The following is a 13005-nucleotide window of genomic DNA, read 5'->3' on the forward strand; positions in this document are numbered from 1 at the left end:
ATCATCATCATCATCATCACCACTCTCATCATTACCATCATCAGCAAAATAATCGCTATTACTAATATCATCATCGTCATCATCACCGTCGTCGTCATCATCATCATCATCATCGTCGTCAAAATTTATTAATAGCCCTTGGAATATTTTCAAACGAACGGACCCAACTTCCGTTACATCATCAATTATCGCCCGCTCGGCTACGTAGATGGTAAACAAAACAAGATGGCGACCGTCGCTCTGGTGAAAAATTGGCGGGAAGGTAATCTCATTTTTGTTTGTTCGTTGTTCTCAGTGTTTGTTTATTGGTTTTTAATTAATGATGAATTATTACTACTACTGATATAGCGTTTCTAGTATTTTTTCATTCATTATCTTTGATAGCCAGCTGTACGATACGACTTCCGGTTGACAACAACGACGACAACAACAGTAGTAGCAACAGCAGCAGCAGCAGCAGCAGTAGTAGTAGTAGTAGTAGTAGCAGCAGCAGTAGTAGTGGTGGTAGTAGTAGTCAGAGCAACATCACTTCATACATCATACCATACATCATAAGTGTCAGGTCTGTTAATGATATTGGTCCAGTCAGATTTGAAGAAGATGTTAGTGATGGAGATGACGACGACGATGACGATGACTATGATGATAATGATTACACTAAACGCAGTAATAAAACTAGTAGTAGCAGCAGTAGTAGCAGTAGCAGTAGCAGCAGTAGTAGTAGTAGCAGCAGCAGCAGTAGTAGTAGCAAAGTGGATGAAAAATTAATTTTCTTTGGACAAAAAAGTAAGTTTAACGTGATGTCTTTGGAATTAAAATACTATTTAAAAATTCAAAATTTGAGTATTTCAACAACAATAATTGTAAGTATAAATTTAAAAAAAAATCAACCAATCAGCACCTTTAGATTCGCCCAAAAATTTTCAAATTAACCAATCAACGCTGGGTAGCAATTCAGTGCAGCTTTCCTGGAGACCCGTTGATAGGGCACCACATAGAGTTAGAGGGATCTTTGTTGGATACCAGGTACGATGACAACGACGACGATGATGACGTAATATTATTTTATTATCTAATTAAATTATGATAAAATTTAAAAGTTGAGATTCTGGCTGACGGGCCAGCCTAATGTATCTCGAATTGAGAACGTTGTCGTGAACCAATGGAGGCCGTGCGTTAATTACAACCACAGAGTTCATTATAGCTATTATCTACAGCTACTACAACAGCAGCAGCCAAAGCAGCAGCAGCAACCACAGCAACCACAGCAGCTGCAAAAATTTCGTCCACAGGACCAACACTCAAGACCTTATAAAACGTCGCAACAAAAATATAACCTTTCATCGTCATCGTCATCGTCGTCATCTTTATTGTTATCATCATCATCATTGCGATCATTATTTTCATCGCCATCATCACCATCCCAGCCATCATCATCATCATCACTGCTGACAACAGCATCATCATCATCACCACCAAAAGATGGTTTTGATGATGATGATGAAAGTTACGTAACATACGTCACCAATTTGTTATGGCCATATTCTAATGTATCGGCAGTTGTCTCGGTTCTCAATGGTTTTTATGCGGGTCCAAGCAGTGAAGTTACTGAATTCACAACTCTAGAAGGAGGTCAAAATAATATTAATAATATTATTATAATTTTATTATTATTATTATTATTATTTTTACTACAGTGCCCTCGGTTGTAACCAAAGCGGAAGTAGTAGAAATTGGAAGTCGCCATTTTGTAGTCACGTGGGGGGAGCCGGAAAGAGCTAACGGAGTTTTGATTGGTTACTCCGTCGCCAAAAAAATCGGTACTATTTAATGTTTGTATGTGTGTGTGTGTGTGTGTGTGTGTATGTGTGTTTGTGTATGTGTTTGTGTATGTGTGCTTGCTTGCTTGTTATTGATTCGAGATAACATTTCTTTCAAAGCCCCTCCTATAATGAGTTCACTGATCGAAAAGTATCTGCCAATAACCGTCAACAACAACAGCAGCAACAGCGGTAACTGCAGCAGCTGCAGTCACTTCGGCAGCAGTAACTGCAGCAGCTGCGATCGCTTCAGCAGCAGTAACAGCAGCAGCTGCTGCAAGGACACAACAACAGCGGCAAACAAACAACCAATTAACTATATGATTCTTGACGGCCAGCCATCTAGAGAGTATTTTATTTACATCTGGGGACATACGTCAGCTGGGAAAGGCGATAGTGCGGTGCTGGATGTGAAGACCAAACATTTATCTCGTTAGTAATATCACTAACTTTTAATTATTCAATTATAAATATTCATTTAAAATGTTTTTATTGATAGATTTTACCACAATTACTGTTACAAAAATCATGTCAGATCCAGATAAACCAGCAATCACACTGCTATTGGCTGGTGGGACTTGGATTTACGTCAAATTCGACCAATCAGAAACGAGCATTGTTGATAGTCCCGCTCATCATTATTTTATTGAGTATATTGGTAAGTAAAATTTTTATCGGAATTACCATGAATTAATATTTTTGCATAATTTTATAAACTCATAAATTCATTTTTATAGACGATAATAAAGTTGCAAATGTTGAAACAAAGATATTCAAGCAACAACAACATCAACAACAACATCAACAACAACAGCAACAACATCAACAACAACAGCAACAACAGCAGTATCATTACGAACAGACTTGGTTAAGATCAGACCCGATAACTTTTCCTAACTTCAACTACAACATCACCAACTTAACTAACGCTACTACTGACTACCTAATTAGGGTACTGGCCGTCAATGATGAAAAATTCGTGAACGTCTCTGAAATTAGATCAATATCACTGATTCGAAGTTCGAATTTTTAACATTTGCTCATATAACTTGACACAGAAATAATCACATTTTTTTGACAACAACGATAAAAATAATAATAATCAGAGGATGGAAAATTAATAAAAATAATAAAAACAACATCAGAAAGAGAAGTAGACGAATCGTCGCCAGCGGCTTCATCAGCGTCACCGTCAGGAGCAGCGGTGTTCGGTTGGATGGTATTGTTTGTATTCATGTTCCTACTCATTCTCGGTCTTCTGTACATCCTCTACTACCTTAAAATCAAATACCGGAACCGATACTTGGGTAGGTATATATAGTATACATACCCGCACATACAGCATACACTCTCATACAAACACAACACACACATACACCAACACAAGCACACACACACGCATACACACACATTTTTATATAATATTATATTATCTATATATATTTATAATTTATAAATTGATCATTAGATTAGATTAAAAACGTTTTAATTTACATGACTGACCTTAAAGTGATTCTACTGTCGCCTTGATGTGACCTCTGTTTGACCTCTATGCTCTTTGACCTTTATGTGACCTTTTTACTAGACCTTTTAAATAGTTCACAGCAAAGAAACAGTCCTTGGACACGTGAACACGTACAAGTCGTCCATTGACCGGAACTTCAATGAATTCAAAAAGTTGTACGTAGTCTTTGTTTTTGTTTACATTTCTTTGTTACTGTTTTGTTTATATTTTTTTGTTTTCTATTTTTTTGGGATTGTTTTGTTTGTTTTTTTTTACTATAATGACGTCATAGCAACAACAACAACAACGCCAACAACAACGACAACAACAACAGCAGTTTAAGGCTGCTGAGAAACAGGGGTCAGATGAAAGACGGCAAACTGTACTTACGTAAGAGAGATGACGTCACACCTACGTCATCCCTGAAAGACCCACAACGGCATCCTCAAATCCGGCGCCAACAACATCAACAACATCACCCCCTACAACAACAACAACAACAACAACAACAACAACAACGCCATCAGAGCAACAATTTCAAGACGGGCACCTTAGACTCCCTCACCAAACCTCCATCTCTCGCCTGGACGGACGACGAGGAAGAATTAATTAAAATGCTCTTACAACGAAACTCACTATCTCTCCTCCTTGAAAATGACACCCACCTCAACTTTACGGAAGATGGCTCTTTCATCGGCATGTACGTGGCTAAACGGGCAATGGAAACCCCCCAAGATGGTCGAATTAGGGACAGTGGATTAGGCATCGGAGAAATTATTGCCTGTGATGATGATGACGAAGAAGGAGGAGGGGTTAGCGGAAGTGGGGACCGAGGCACGTTAGGGGCGTACGCTGTAGACGGGGGTGGTGCGATTTATGGCGGGAAGGTGGGCAGTTTGAAAAATGACAGATGCTTCGGGGTGGTAGTTGATGGGAGAGTGTATGATGGGAGAAATGGAATTAAGGGTGATTTTGAAGAAGGGGGGGTTTATAGTATTTATGGTGAACGTGTCGGTGATGAATTATATGGTGGTGTCTACAATCGCAGCGATGCTAGCGATGCAATCGTTAGGAGTGCTGGCAAGAGAGATAGTAGTGAACTGAAAGAGGAACCAGAGTATGAAAATCTCGTTGAGTTTCACGACAGCAACAACAACAACATCATCAACAACAACATCAACAACAACAACAACAGCAGCAGCAACAATCAGCTGATAAGCGCCAGGTACAATGTAAAAAGCGCTACTTCTTATCTCAAAGGAAGTCAAACCATCAACAACACAACTGCACCAACTCAATCAACAACAAAACCCATCCAAGCAATAACAACAACAACTACTACTGCAACATCAACAACAACAAAACAAACAACAACAACACCGATGGCTTTCATGCCAAGCAAACGACGACGACGAAATCCTAACGAGCAGAGGAAAACTGCAAGCGAAATTAGAAAAAAATACTTGCAAGGTGGCCAATTTGACGTCGTAAGGACCCCACCGAGTAGCACATCCCTGGATATCAGTCCCCAGCAAGGCTTGAAAATTGGTAAGGTTGAGGGAGTGCCCGCGAAAATGAGGCTGGGGGTACGGAAATGTGAAGTTCCTAGGGCCTCTTTTGGAGATGATCTAATAGATTCAGCGTCATTTCTTGATGAAATTAGCGAGGTTTTGAACATGCCGTTGAAATAATTTTTAAAACTTTGATGACGATGGCGACCATTATTAAATATGGCCGACGAGATGATGATAATGATGATGATGATTAGGGAGATGATGCTGATGGTTAGAATAATTTAAAGGGATCAAATTGTGATTAAGACTGACGATGATATAATTAATTTTTAAAGATTTCACTTCAATGTTTTTAATAATGTTATTTTGTCTTTCTTCGTTTATTCGTATCCAAGAACATAGATTTGTATTCTTACTACCACCATCACCATTATTATTTTAATTATAATAATAATAATTATCATTATTATTGTTATTATTATTGTTGTTGTTATTGTTCCCTTTATATTTCTATTCGTTGCTAGCTTTGAACACCGATCTTAGATGCTTTTTATTCAAACTAATATTTTCATCACCATCCTCATAATCACATTCAACGAACTCCGCACACTGACATTACTCATAAAAGCAAAAGTACATACGCACACGCACATACATGCACACAAACCCACACTCTCTCTCACACACACACACACACAAACACATACATCATTATCATGAACTAGTAACATATCGAAGGAAGGAACCGACCTTAATTTTGTTGTATTTTATTGCCATATATAGATGATGATGACCTAACTAATAAAAACCGCATAAAAATGTTTTTAACTTGTCCTATTCAAACACCATATGGTAGGATTAGGATTCTACAAAAACCCCTACATACATAGTATACAACCACAGTTATTCCTTCAGACCATGTCTCCCACATTAAATGCACGTTCATAATGGCTTAAATTTATTTGTTAATAACTTTTTTAATTATTAACCTAACACAAATTTTCATTTAATTTTAACAAATTAATTTTAAGTAGGATGGGCGATTCGCATTGGCGGAAATGACGTCACCTGGGCGTTATGCCAGTTATTTAACTGTATGTTAGCGAGTCAGTCGGTGTATGTATAATGTATATATTACATTTGATTCCTATAAAATAAATTTTAGCAAATTTTACAAATGTCAAGTAGGTAGATAGATACGTGTTGCCATGTTACATATTCATGTATTTATAATTATACTCTCTAACTTATGCAACGGATGTTAAGTGAATAAGGTGTGATCTCAAATTATTTGGAATTCTCTAAGAAAAAATTAAACTGCTTGCAGTCATGTGTAGCTATAATAGCTGCTGTTTTTATACAATGAATTCATACAGTAAATACTCATCGAGCAGCTAAAATCCTTGTATACAAATAATTATTTGTATACACTGACATACAAAAAAAATTTTTTTTTTACTTTCTTTAGTGAGTGTATGTTTTTCTGGATCATTTCAGCATGCTGATTTCAAATCTGTAATCCATTTACTTGTATCACATCAAAATTTTAAGAAAACTTCAGTTGAAGTAATGATTACTTTATTAATAAATATACTCACAATATAATCATTAAAATATAAAAAGTAATTTCTTTCAAGATTTTTATTAATCAAAAAATGTCATTCTATTGAAAACAAATAGTTAATAATTAAAAATTTTGTGATTGTTCATTAAAATAAGACAGTTGATTCAAATTTAATTTTAAGAAAGAGGCTTAAATTTCTTGCATGTAGACATTCGACTGTGCTTAACTTCTGGGGCATCACGTTGCAGAAACCACCAGTAATCTGCAAGCCTAGCACTACTCCATCGTCCTTGATAGCGTGATTCCATTACAGCGATTTCTTGGTGGAAACGCTCTCCGTGTTCGTCACTGACTTCACCAAGACATTCAGGGAAAAAGTCAATATGCGAATCAAGAAGATGTATTTTAAGGGACATGTTACATCCCATCTTCTGAAAGGCATTGATGCATTGTTCAACGATTTCTTTGCAATTATTTGACTTATTATTTCCTAAGAAATTGACAACAAGTGATTTGAATGCTACCCATGCCTCGAGATCTTTTCCATTTAGCATATCTTGAAAATGTTTATCACCTATTACTTTTCGAATCTGAGGGCCCACAAAAATTCTTTCTTTTATTTTAGCATCACTGATTCGTGGAAACATGGAACGAAGATATGTAAAAGCATCACTTGTATTATCCAACGCTTTCACAAAATTCTTCATCAGACCTAACTTGATATGTAACGGTGGTAAAATGATATCTTTTTTGAGAACCAGTGGCTCATGCAAAACATTCTTATGACCAGGCTCCATGCGATCCCTAATAGGCCAAATCTTTTTTGTATAGTGTGCAACTTTATCCCGGCTATTCCATTCGCAGAGGAAACAGCAGAATTTGGTGTAACCAAGTTGTAGACCCATGACGATTGCAATGACTTTCAAGTCTCCACACACTCTCCATTTGTAATCATTATATTTTATTTTTATTAAAACATTACTGATATTGCCATAAGTCTCTTTTAACTGAGTGGAGTAAGCAATTGGAATTGATGGCAATAAATTTCCATTACGCAGCAGCACAAGTTTTAGACTCGTTTTTGATGCATCAATAAAGAGCCGCCAGTTCTTCACTTCATGTTCATGACCAAGATGTGCCATAAGATTTTTAACATCATTACAGTAGCACATACTGTCATCTGATGTAAAGTACAGCATAAGCTCTTGTGTCTGAAGCGAAAGTTGCATATTTTTGCATCAGGAACTAATAAATTCCACTGTTTTAATCGTGAACCAAGAAGCTCCGCCTGTCCTTTCGTCAAAGCAAGATCACGTATAAGGTCAGAAAGATTTGCATTATTAACTAAATGAATTTCATCACTTTCTGGAATGTAGTTATCATCAGAATCATTGGTACTTTCTGGATTTGCTTGCTTGTCACTGAATGAAAGGAGTACGAATCAGGAGAAATTGGAACTGGACAGTTGACAGGGTTGTGAGGAATCGGCTTGGATACTGATTCAATGTCGGGATAAGAAATAGACTTACGAGTTTTAAATGAAAATCCTTTTATAACTGTCATGCAAAAGTAACAATCTGTGGCATGATTTGTGGGTTCGCGCCATATGACTGGAACTCCAAACGGCATTGACTTGTGCTTTGGTGATTTTCGCAACCAACCTGCCAAAGTATTAGCACAAATGGAGCAAATGTTGTTTGGTTTCCACTGTTTTTCCGCATCATCAACTTTTGAATCGAAATAAAGTTCTTAAGCTTTTTTTAATAATTGGGTCATCGTTTTCCGATGGTCGACATCAGTAAAATACCCACAAACATAACAAAACAAATTAGGAGAATTTAAACACTTTCGAGTGGCCATGGCAACGAAATTAAATTTTTATTATGAAAACAAATAACGTAGGGCATAGATAAACTATACAGGTAAAAGGTTTTTTTAAAAAAATTGTTTAGTCGTTTTCTTTGGAACGCAATGTGATAGAGAAAAACGGTTTTCAGATTTGAAATCAGCGTAAAAAACTTGTATAAGAACACTAATTATTTTATGGGAAAAAAAACATTATGTATGTCAGTGTAATTAATAAGGTTATATGTCTATATAGAAAGCAACAGAGCCAATCGAACTTGTCAATCCGGACAGTTTGATTAGCATTGTTGTTAAGACTTTGTATTAGTATAATACATACATTAAATCAGCTTTTTACTGATGTGAATGATTGAGATGATGAGGATGTACTGTTGAGACGAGTATAAATAGGAGGGGAGAAAGCAATAAAATGGAGTTTGCTCGGCTATGTAGAGTTTTATAGAAGAGCTTAAATCGAAAGATACCAATCCCATGCAGATACTACGTGGCTCTTTTCTCCGCCGTATCTCTAGTTAGATATAGTTTAAAAAGTAGATAGACAGGATTGGTTGGGTAACTAATTTGAGATGCGTGTCATTTTTTTTTGCTAGTTCGCGAATGGCTGGCTTGCCTTGGCTCGGCTCGGCTTCAGAGCTCCTAACTTGAATGCCGGCAAGTGATTTTTTAAGAATAAAAATAATAACATAATTATAATAATAATAATTATTATTATTAGTAGTAGTAGTATTGGTATTAGTAGTAGTATTGGTATTAGTAGTAATATTAGTAGTAGTAATATTAGTAGTAGTAGTAGTAGTAGGTTGAGGTCGGTGGTCGCCAATGTCCTGAGGCACGAGAAAGTAGTAGTAGTAATGGTAGTATTATTATTATTATTATTAGTAGTAGTAGTAGTAGTGGTAGTAGTAGTGGTAGTAGTAGTAGTGGTAGTAGTAGTGGTAGTAGTAGTAGTAGTGGTGGTGGTAGTGATAGTAGTAGTAGTGGTAGTAGTAGTAGTAATAATAGTAGTAGTAGTAGTAGTAGTGGTGGTGGTAGTTGTAGTAGTAGTAGTGGCAGTAGTGGTAGTAGTGGTAGTATTTTCCAAAATGAATGCCGTATTTTTGTCTTAGTAAAGTTAGAGTCGCCAGTAGTGGAAGATGAATTTTCGTCTGTTAGTTGGTTAGGAAATTTTCAAAATCAAAACTCAAAATAAGTGAATAAAAGAGAAACTAAAATAAAATAAATGTCTTGTCTACGTCATGGTGACGTCATTTCTTCATCAGCGTCGTCGTCATCATCTTCAACAACAACAACAACAACAATTATTTTTTTGCGTTAAGTTCGTGATCGCTGGCGTACATCGGGTTGAGTTTGTGCTGCGAATATTGGAGATCAAAAATATTATTATTATTATTGTTGTTATTATTATTTTTATTATTATTATTGGTGACGTCATCCAGGAAGCTGACGCTCCTTCGTTTTCTCCAATCTTTTTTGAAGTTAATGTCGCCCATTCTTAGCTTCTTGCCTTTACTTTTGCTGCTAGTATTGCTTCTTTGGTTTTTATTATTAGTTACCTTTGCTAATTTAGCATCTTGTTTCGTACCACTGTAAACAATTTTGACAACGTCACGATCATCGTCATCATGACCACCGTCGAAAACATCATTACCATCATTGTAACTGCTATTAGAGACGAGCTTATTATCGTCCATCATTTTTAAGAGGACGGAAATTTTGTAGCTATTTTTAGATTTGTTTACTTTCTCAAGGTCAGCCCTCAGCTCAAGGTCGGTGAGTGACGATAAGCTGTTGCGTCTGATTCTGAATTTGTTGACCCTGTTGAATTCAGTATTGTTGTAGTAGTTGTTGTGGTTGTTGTAGTTGTTGTTGTAGTTGTTGTTGTAGTTGTTGTTACTAGTGTTGTAGCGAAATCTACTATTTAGTCTGTTGCTGTAGCTAAATCTGTTGTTTAGTCTGTTGTTGTGGTTGTTGTTGTTGTTGTGGGGTAAATGTTGTTGATGTTGACTCTGCTGATGATGATGGTCATGCTGTTGTTGATGATGATGACGATGTTGTTGCTGGCGATGATGATGTTGTTGTTGTTGATGATGGTGGTGGTAATGTTGTTGTTGTTGTTTTTGTTTTTGCCTCGAATTATAGGCTGGAATAAGCTGTCTTTTTCTCAACAAACCCTCATTAAAATAACAATCATTACTGTAATATGGATTATTATTATTATAATTATAATTATTATTATTATCGTCATCGTCATCGTCATCAATAAATTCTGGTTCGCTATAATACACGGCGTCATTTTTGCCATCATCTTTTTCATCACCGTTCAGAGTGATCCTGGTAACGCTGCCTAATCGTCTCCTTCTTGGGGATTTAGGGAAATAGGGATGTGCCGATCTCTGCTGCAAATTAGCGATGTTAGTGTAGTTGTTGCTGTGTTGTATTTCCGGATTTACGTAGCGCTTTTTGTAGACGGAGTTCTGATGGAAATTGTTATTGTAGTTGTTGTTGTAGTTGATGTTGTTGTTGTTGTGGTTGATGTTTTTGTTGATGTTGTTGTTGTTGATGTTGTTGTTGTTGTTGTAGTTGATGTTGTTGCTGTTGTTGTTGTTGTAGTTGTTGTTGTAGTTGTTGAATGTTTGATTCGGTATCGGTGTTAAAACCGACTGATTTTTTGTATAATGGTTGTTCTGTCGGTACCGAGTGTTGATGAAACGCTGCCGAGATGATGTGTGCAGTTGTATGTTGCGTTTGTAGTGGAAGTTTGTTGGGCTTGAGACGTTTTTGTTGTTGATGTTGTTGTTGATGTTGTTGTTGTTGATGCTGTTGTTGTTGATGTTGTTGTTGATGATGTTGTTGTTGTTGATGTTGTTGTTGATGTTGTTGTTGATGTTGTTGTTGTTGATGTTGTTGTTGTTGTTGTTGTTGATGTTGTTGTTGATGTTACTAATCAGGTCATTCTTGCTGCCCATGTTTATAATGACGACATTCTTCATGTTATTGCAATTCTCAATGATGTTGTTGTTGTTGTTGTTGATGTTTTTAATGTTGCTGTTGTTTTCAATGTTGCTGTTGATGTTTTCAATGTTGCTGTTGTTGTTAATGTTGTTGTTATTAATGTTGGTGTTGTTGTTGTTGTCGAGACGAATTTTGTATTGATCTAGGTCAATAGAATTAGTGTCGGCAAAGCCATTACTTGTGTCATATTCGTTAATGTAATTGTTCAAAATAAAATTATTATTATTATTATTATTATTATTATTATTGATGTTGTTGTTGCGGTCATCATCATCATCATCATCAATAAAAATATACCCACCGTTGTCAACATCATCATCATCTGCATCCTTATTATTATTATTATTATTATTATCATTATTATTATTATTATTATTATTATCATTATTATTATTATTATTATTATCATCATCACAATCATCACTTTTGTTTACTATTTTTTCAGTATCGTCATCGGCCTTGTTTTCGTCGCCATCATCATCACCACTGTCACCAACATCGTTATCTATGTTATTATTATTATTATTATTATTATTATTATCATTATTATTATTATTATTATCATTATTATTATTATTATTATCATTATTATTATTATTATTATTATTATTATTAATGTTATTTTTCCTCTTTTTATTATCATTATTATTAATGCTGTTGTTGTTATAAATGCTATTGTTATTAATGCTTTTGTTATTGTCGTTGCTATTGCTGTTGTTATTGTTGTTATTTGAAGAACAATAATAATAATTATTGTTGTTTTTGTTTTTGTTGTTGTTGTTGTTGTTATTTTTTGTAACCAAAGATTCAGAGAGCTGGCTATAGAAATCTTTTATCTGCTTGACTTTAACCGAATAATAAATTTGGGTGTTATTGTTATTATTATTGTTATTACTATTATTGTTGTTATTATTATTGTTGCCAGAATTGTCGTTCAAATTGATAAAAGCTGTTGTTGTTGTTAATGTTTTTGATATAGTAGTAGTAGTTGTTGATGTTGTTGTTGACGGAAGTCTATATTTAGCTGGCCAACTAGTGTTCAGTATTTTTGTTGATGTTGTTGTTGTTGCTGCTGTTGTTGTTGTTGGTTTGTTTGAAAACAACAATTTCAAATCCTCAACACCTAATCTTGCAGTAGACGATGCCGCCTCCCCTGCTGCTGATAACGATGATGTCGCTGCTAATAATGATGATGATGACACCATTGTTGTTGTTGTTGTTGTTGTTGATGACGTCATAATTTTTTTATGATTTTCTTCAATGGCATAATTCGCACTATTCTGACCGTAATAGAATTTCGGGAGCGTATTTATAGCAGTGCTAGTAGTAGCAGTAGCAGTAGTAGTAGAAGTAGTAGTAATGGTAGCGGTGGTAATGGTAGTAGTCTTCTTATTATTGTTGTTGTTATTAATAGCTGCGAGACATTTCTTCTTGCCAGCAATGGCATTTGTCAATTGCTGTCTATTATTAGCTATTTCAAACATTTGCTTAATCGCATTTATATTGTTGTTGTTATTATTATTATTATTATTATTGTTGTTGTTGTTGTTGTTAATGTTGTTGTTGTTGTTGTTGCTTCTATTTGAAAATAATTTTAAAACATTTTCAAAGTTAAATTTCTCTTCGTTGTTGTTGTTGTTATTATTATTATTATTATTATTATTATTATTATTATTATCGTTATTGCCATTATTGGTATCATTGTTATTATTATTTTTGTGTGTT

The 13005-nt window shown here is 35.2% G+C and overlaps 1 protein-coding gene across 1 annotated transcript in view; it reads right to left on the minus strand.

Moving 5' to 3' along the window:
• Positions 1 to 9566: 9566 nt before the first annotated feature.
• HELRODRAFT_172266 (hypothetical protein) overlaps positions 9567 to 13005 on the minus strand; it is a gene marked incomplete at both ends in the record, with an annotated part of 4735 nt that continues 1296 nt past the window's right edge. The window contains 2 exons of the mRNA XM_009018930.1: positions 9567 to 12229; positions 12566 to 12901. Of these exons, the coding sequence (XP_009017178.1) occupies positions 9567 to 12229; positions 12566 to 12901 (2999 nt within the window). The remainder of the gene's footprint in view (positions 12230 to 12565; positions 12902 to 13005) is intronic.

The sequence above is a fragment of the Helobdella robusta genome (assembly GCF_000326865.2).
Source record: "Helobdella robusta unplaced genomic scaffold HELROscaffold_23, whole genome shotgun sequence".
Classification (NCBI taxonomy): Eukaryota; Metazoa; Annelida; class Clitellata; order Rhynchobdellida; family Glossiphoniidae; genus Helobdella; species Helobdella robusta.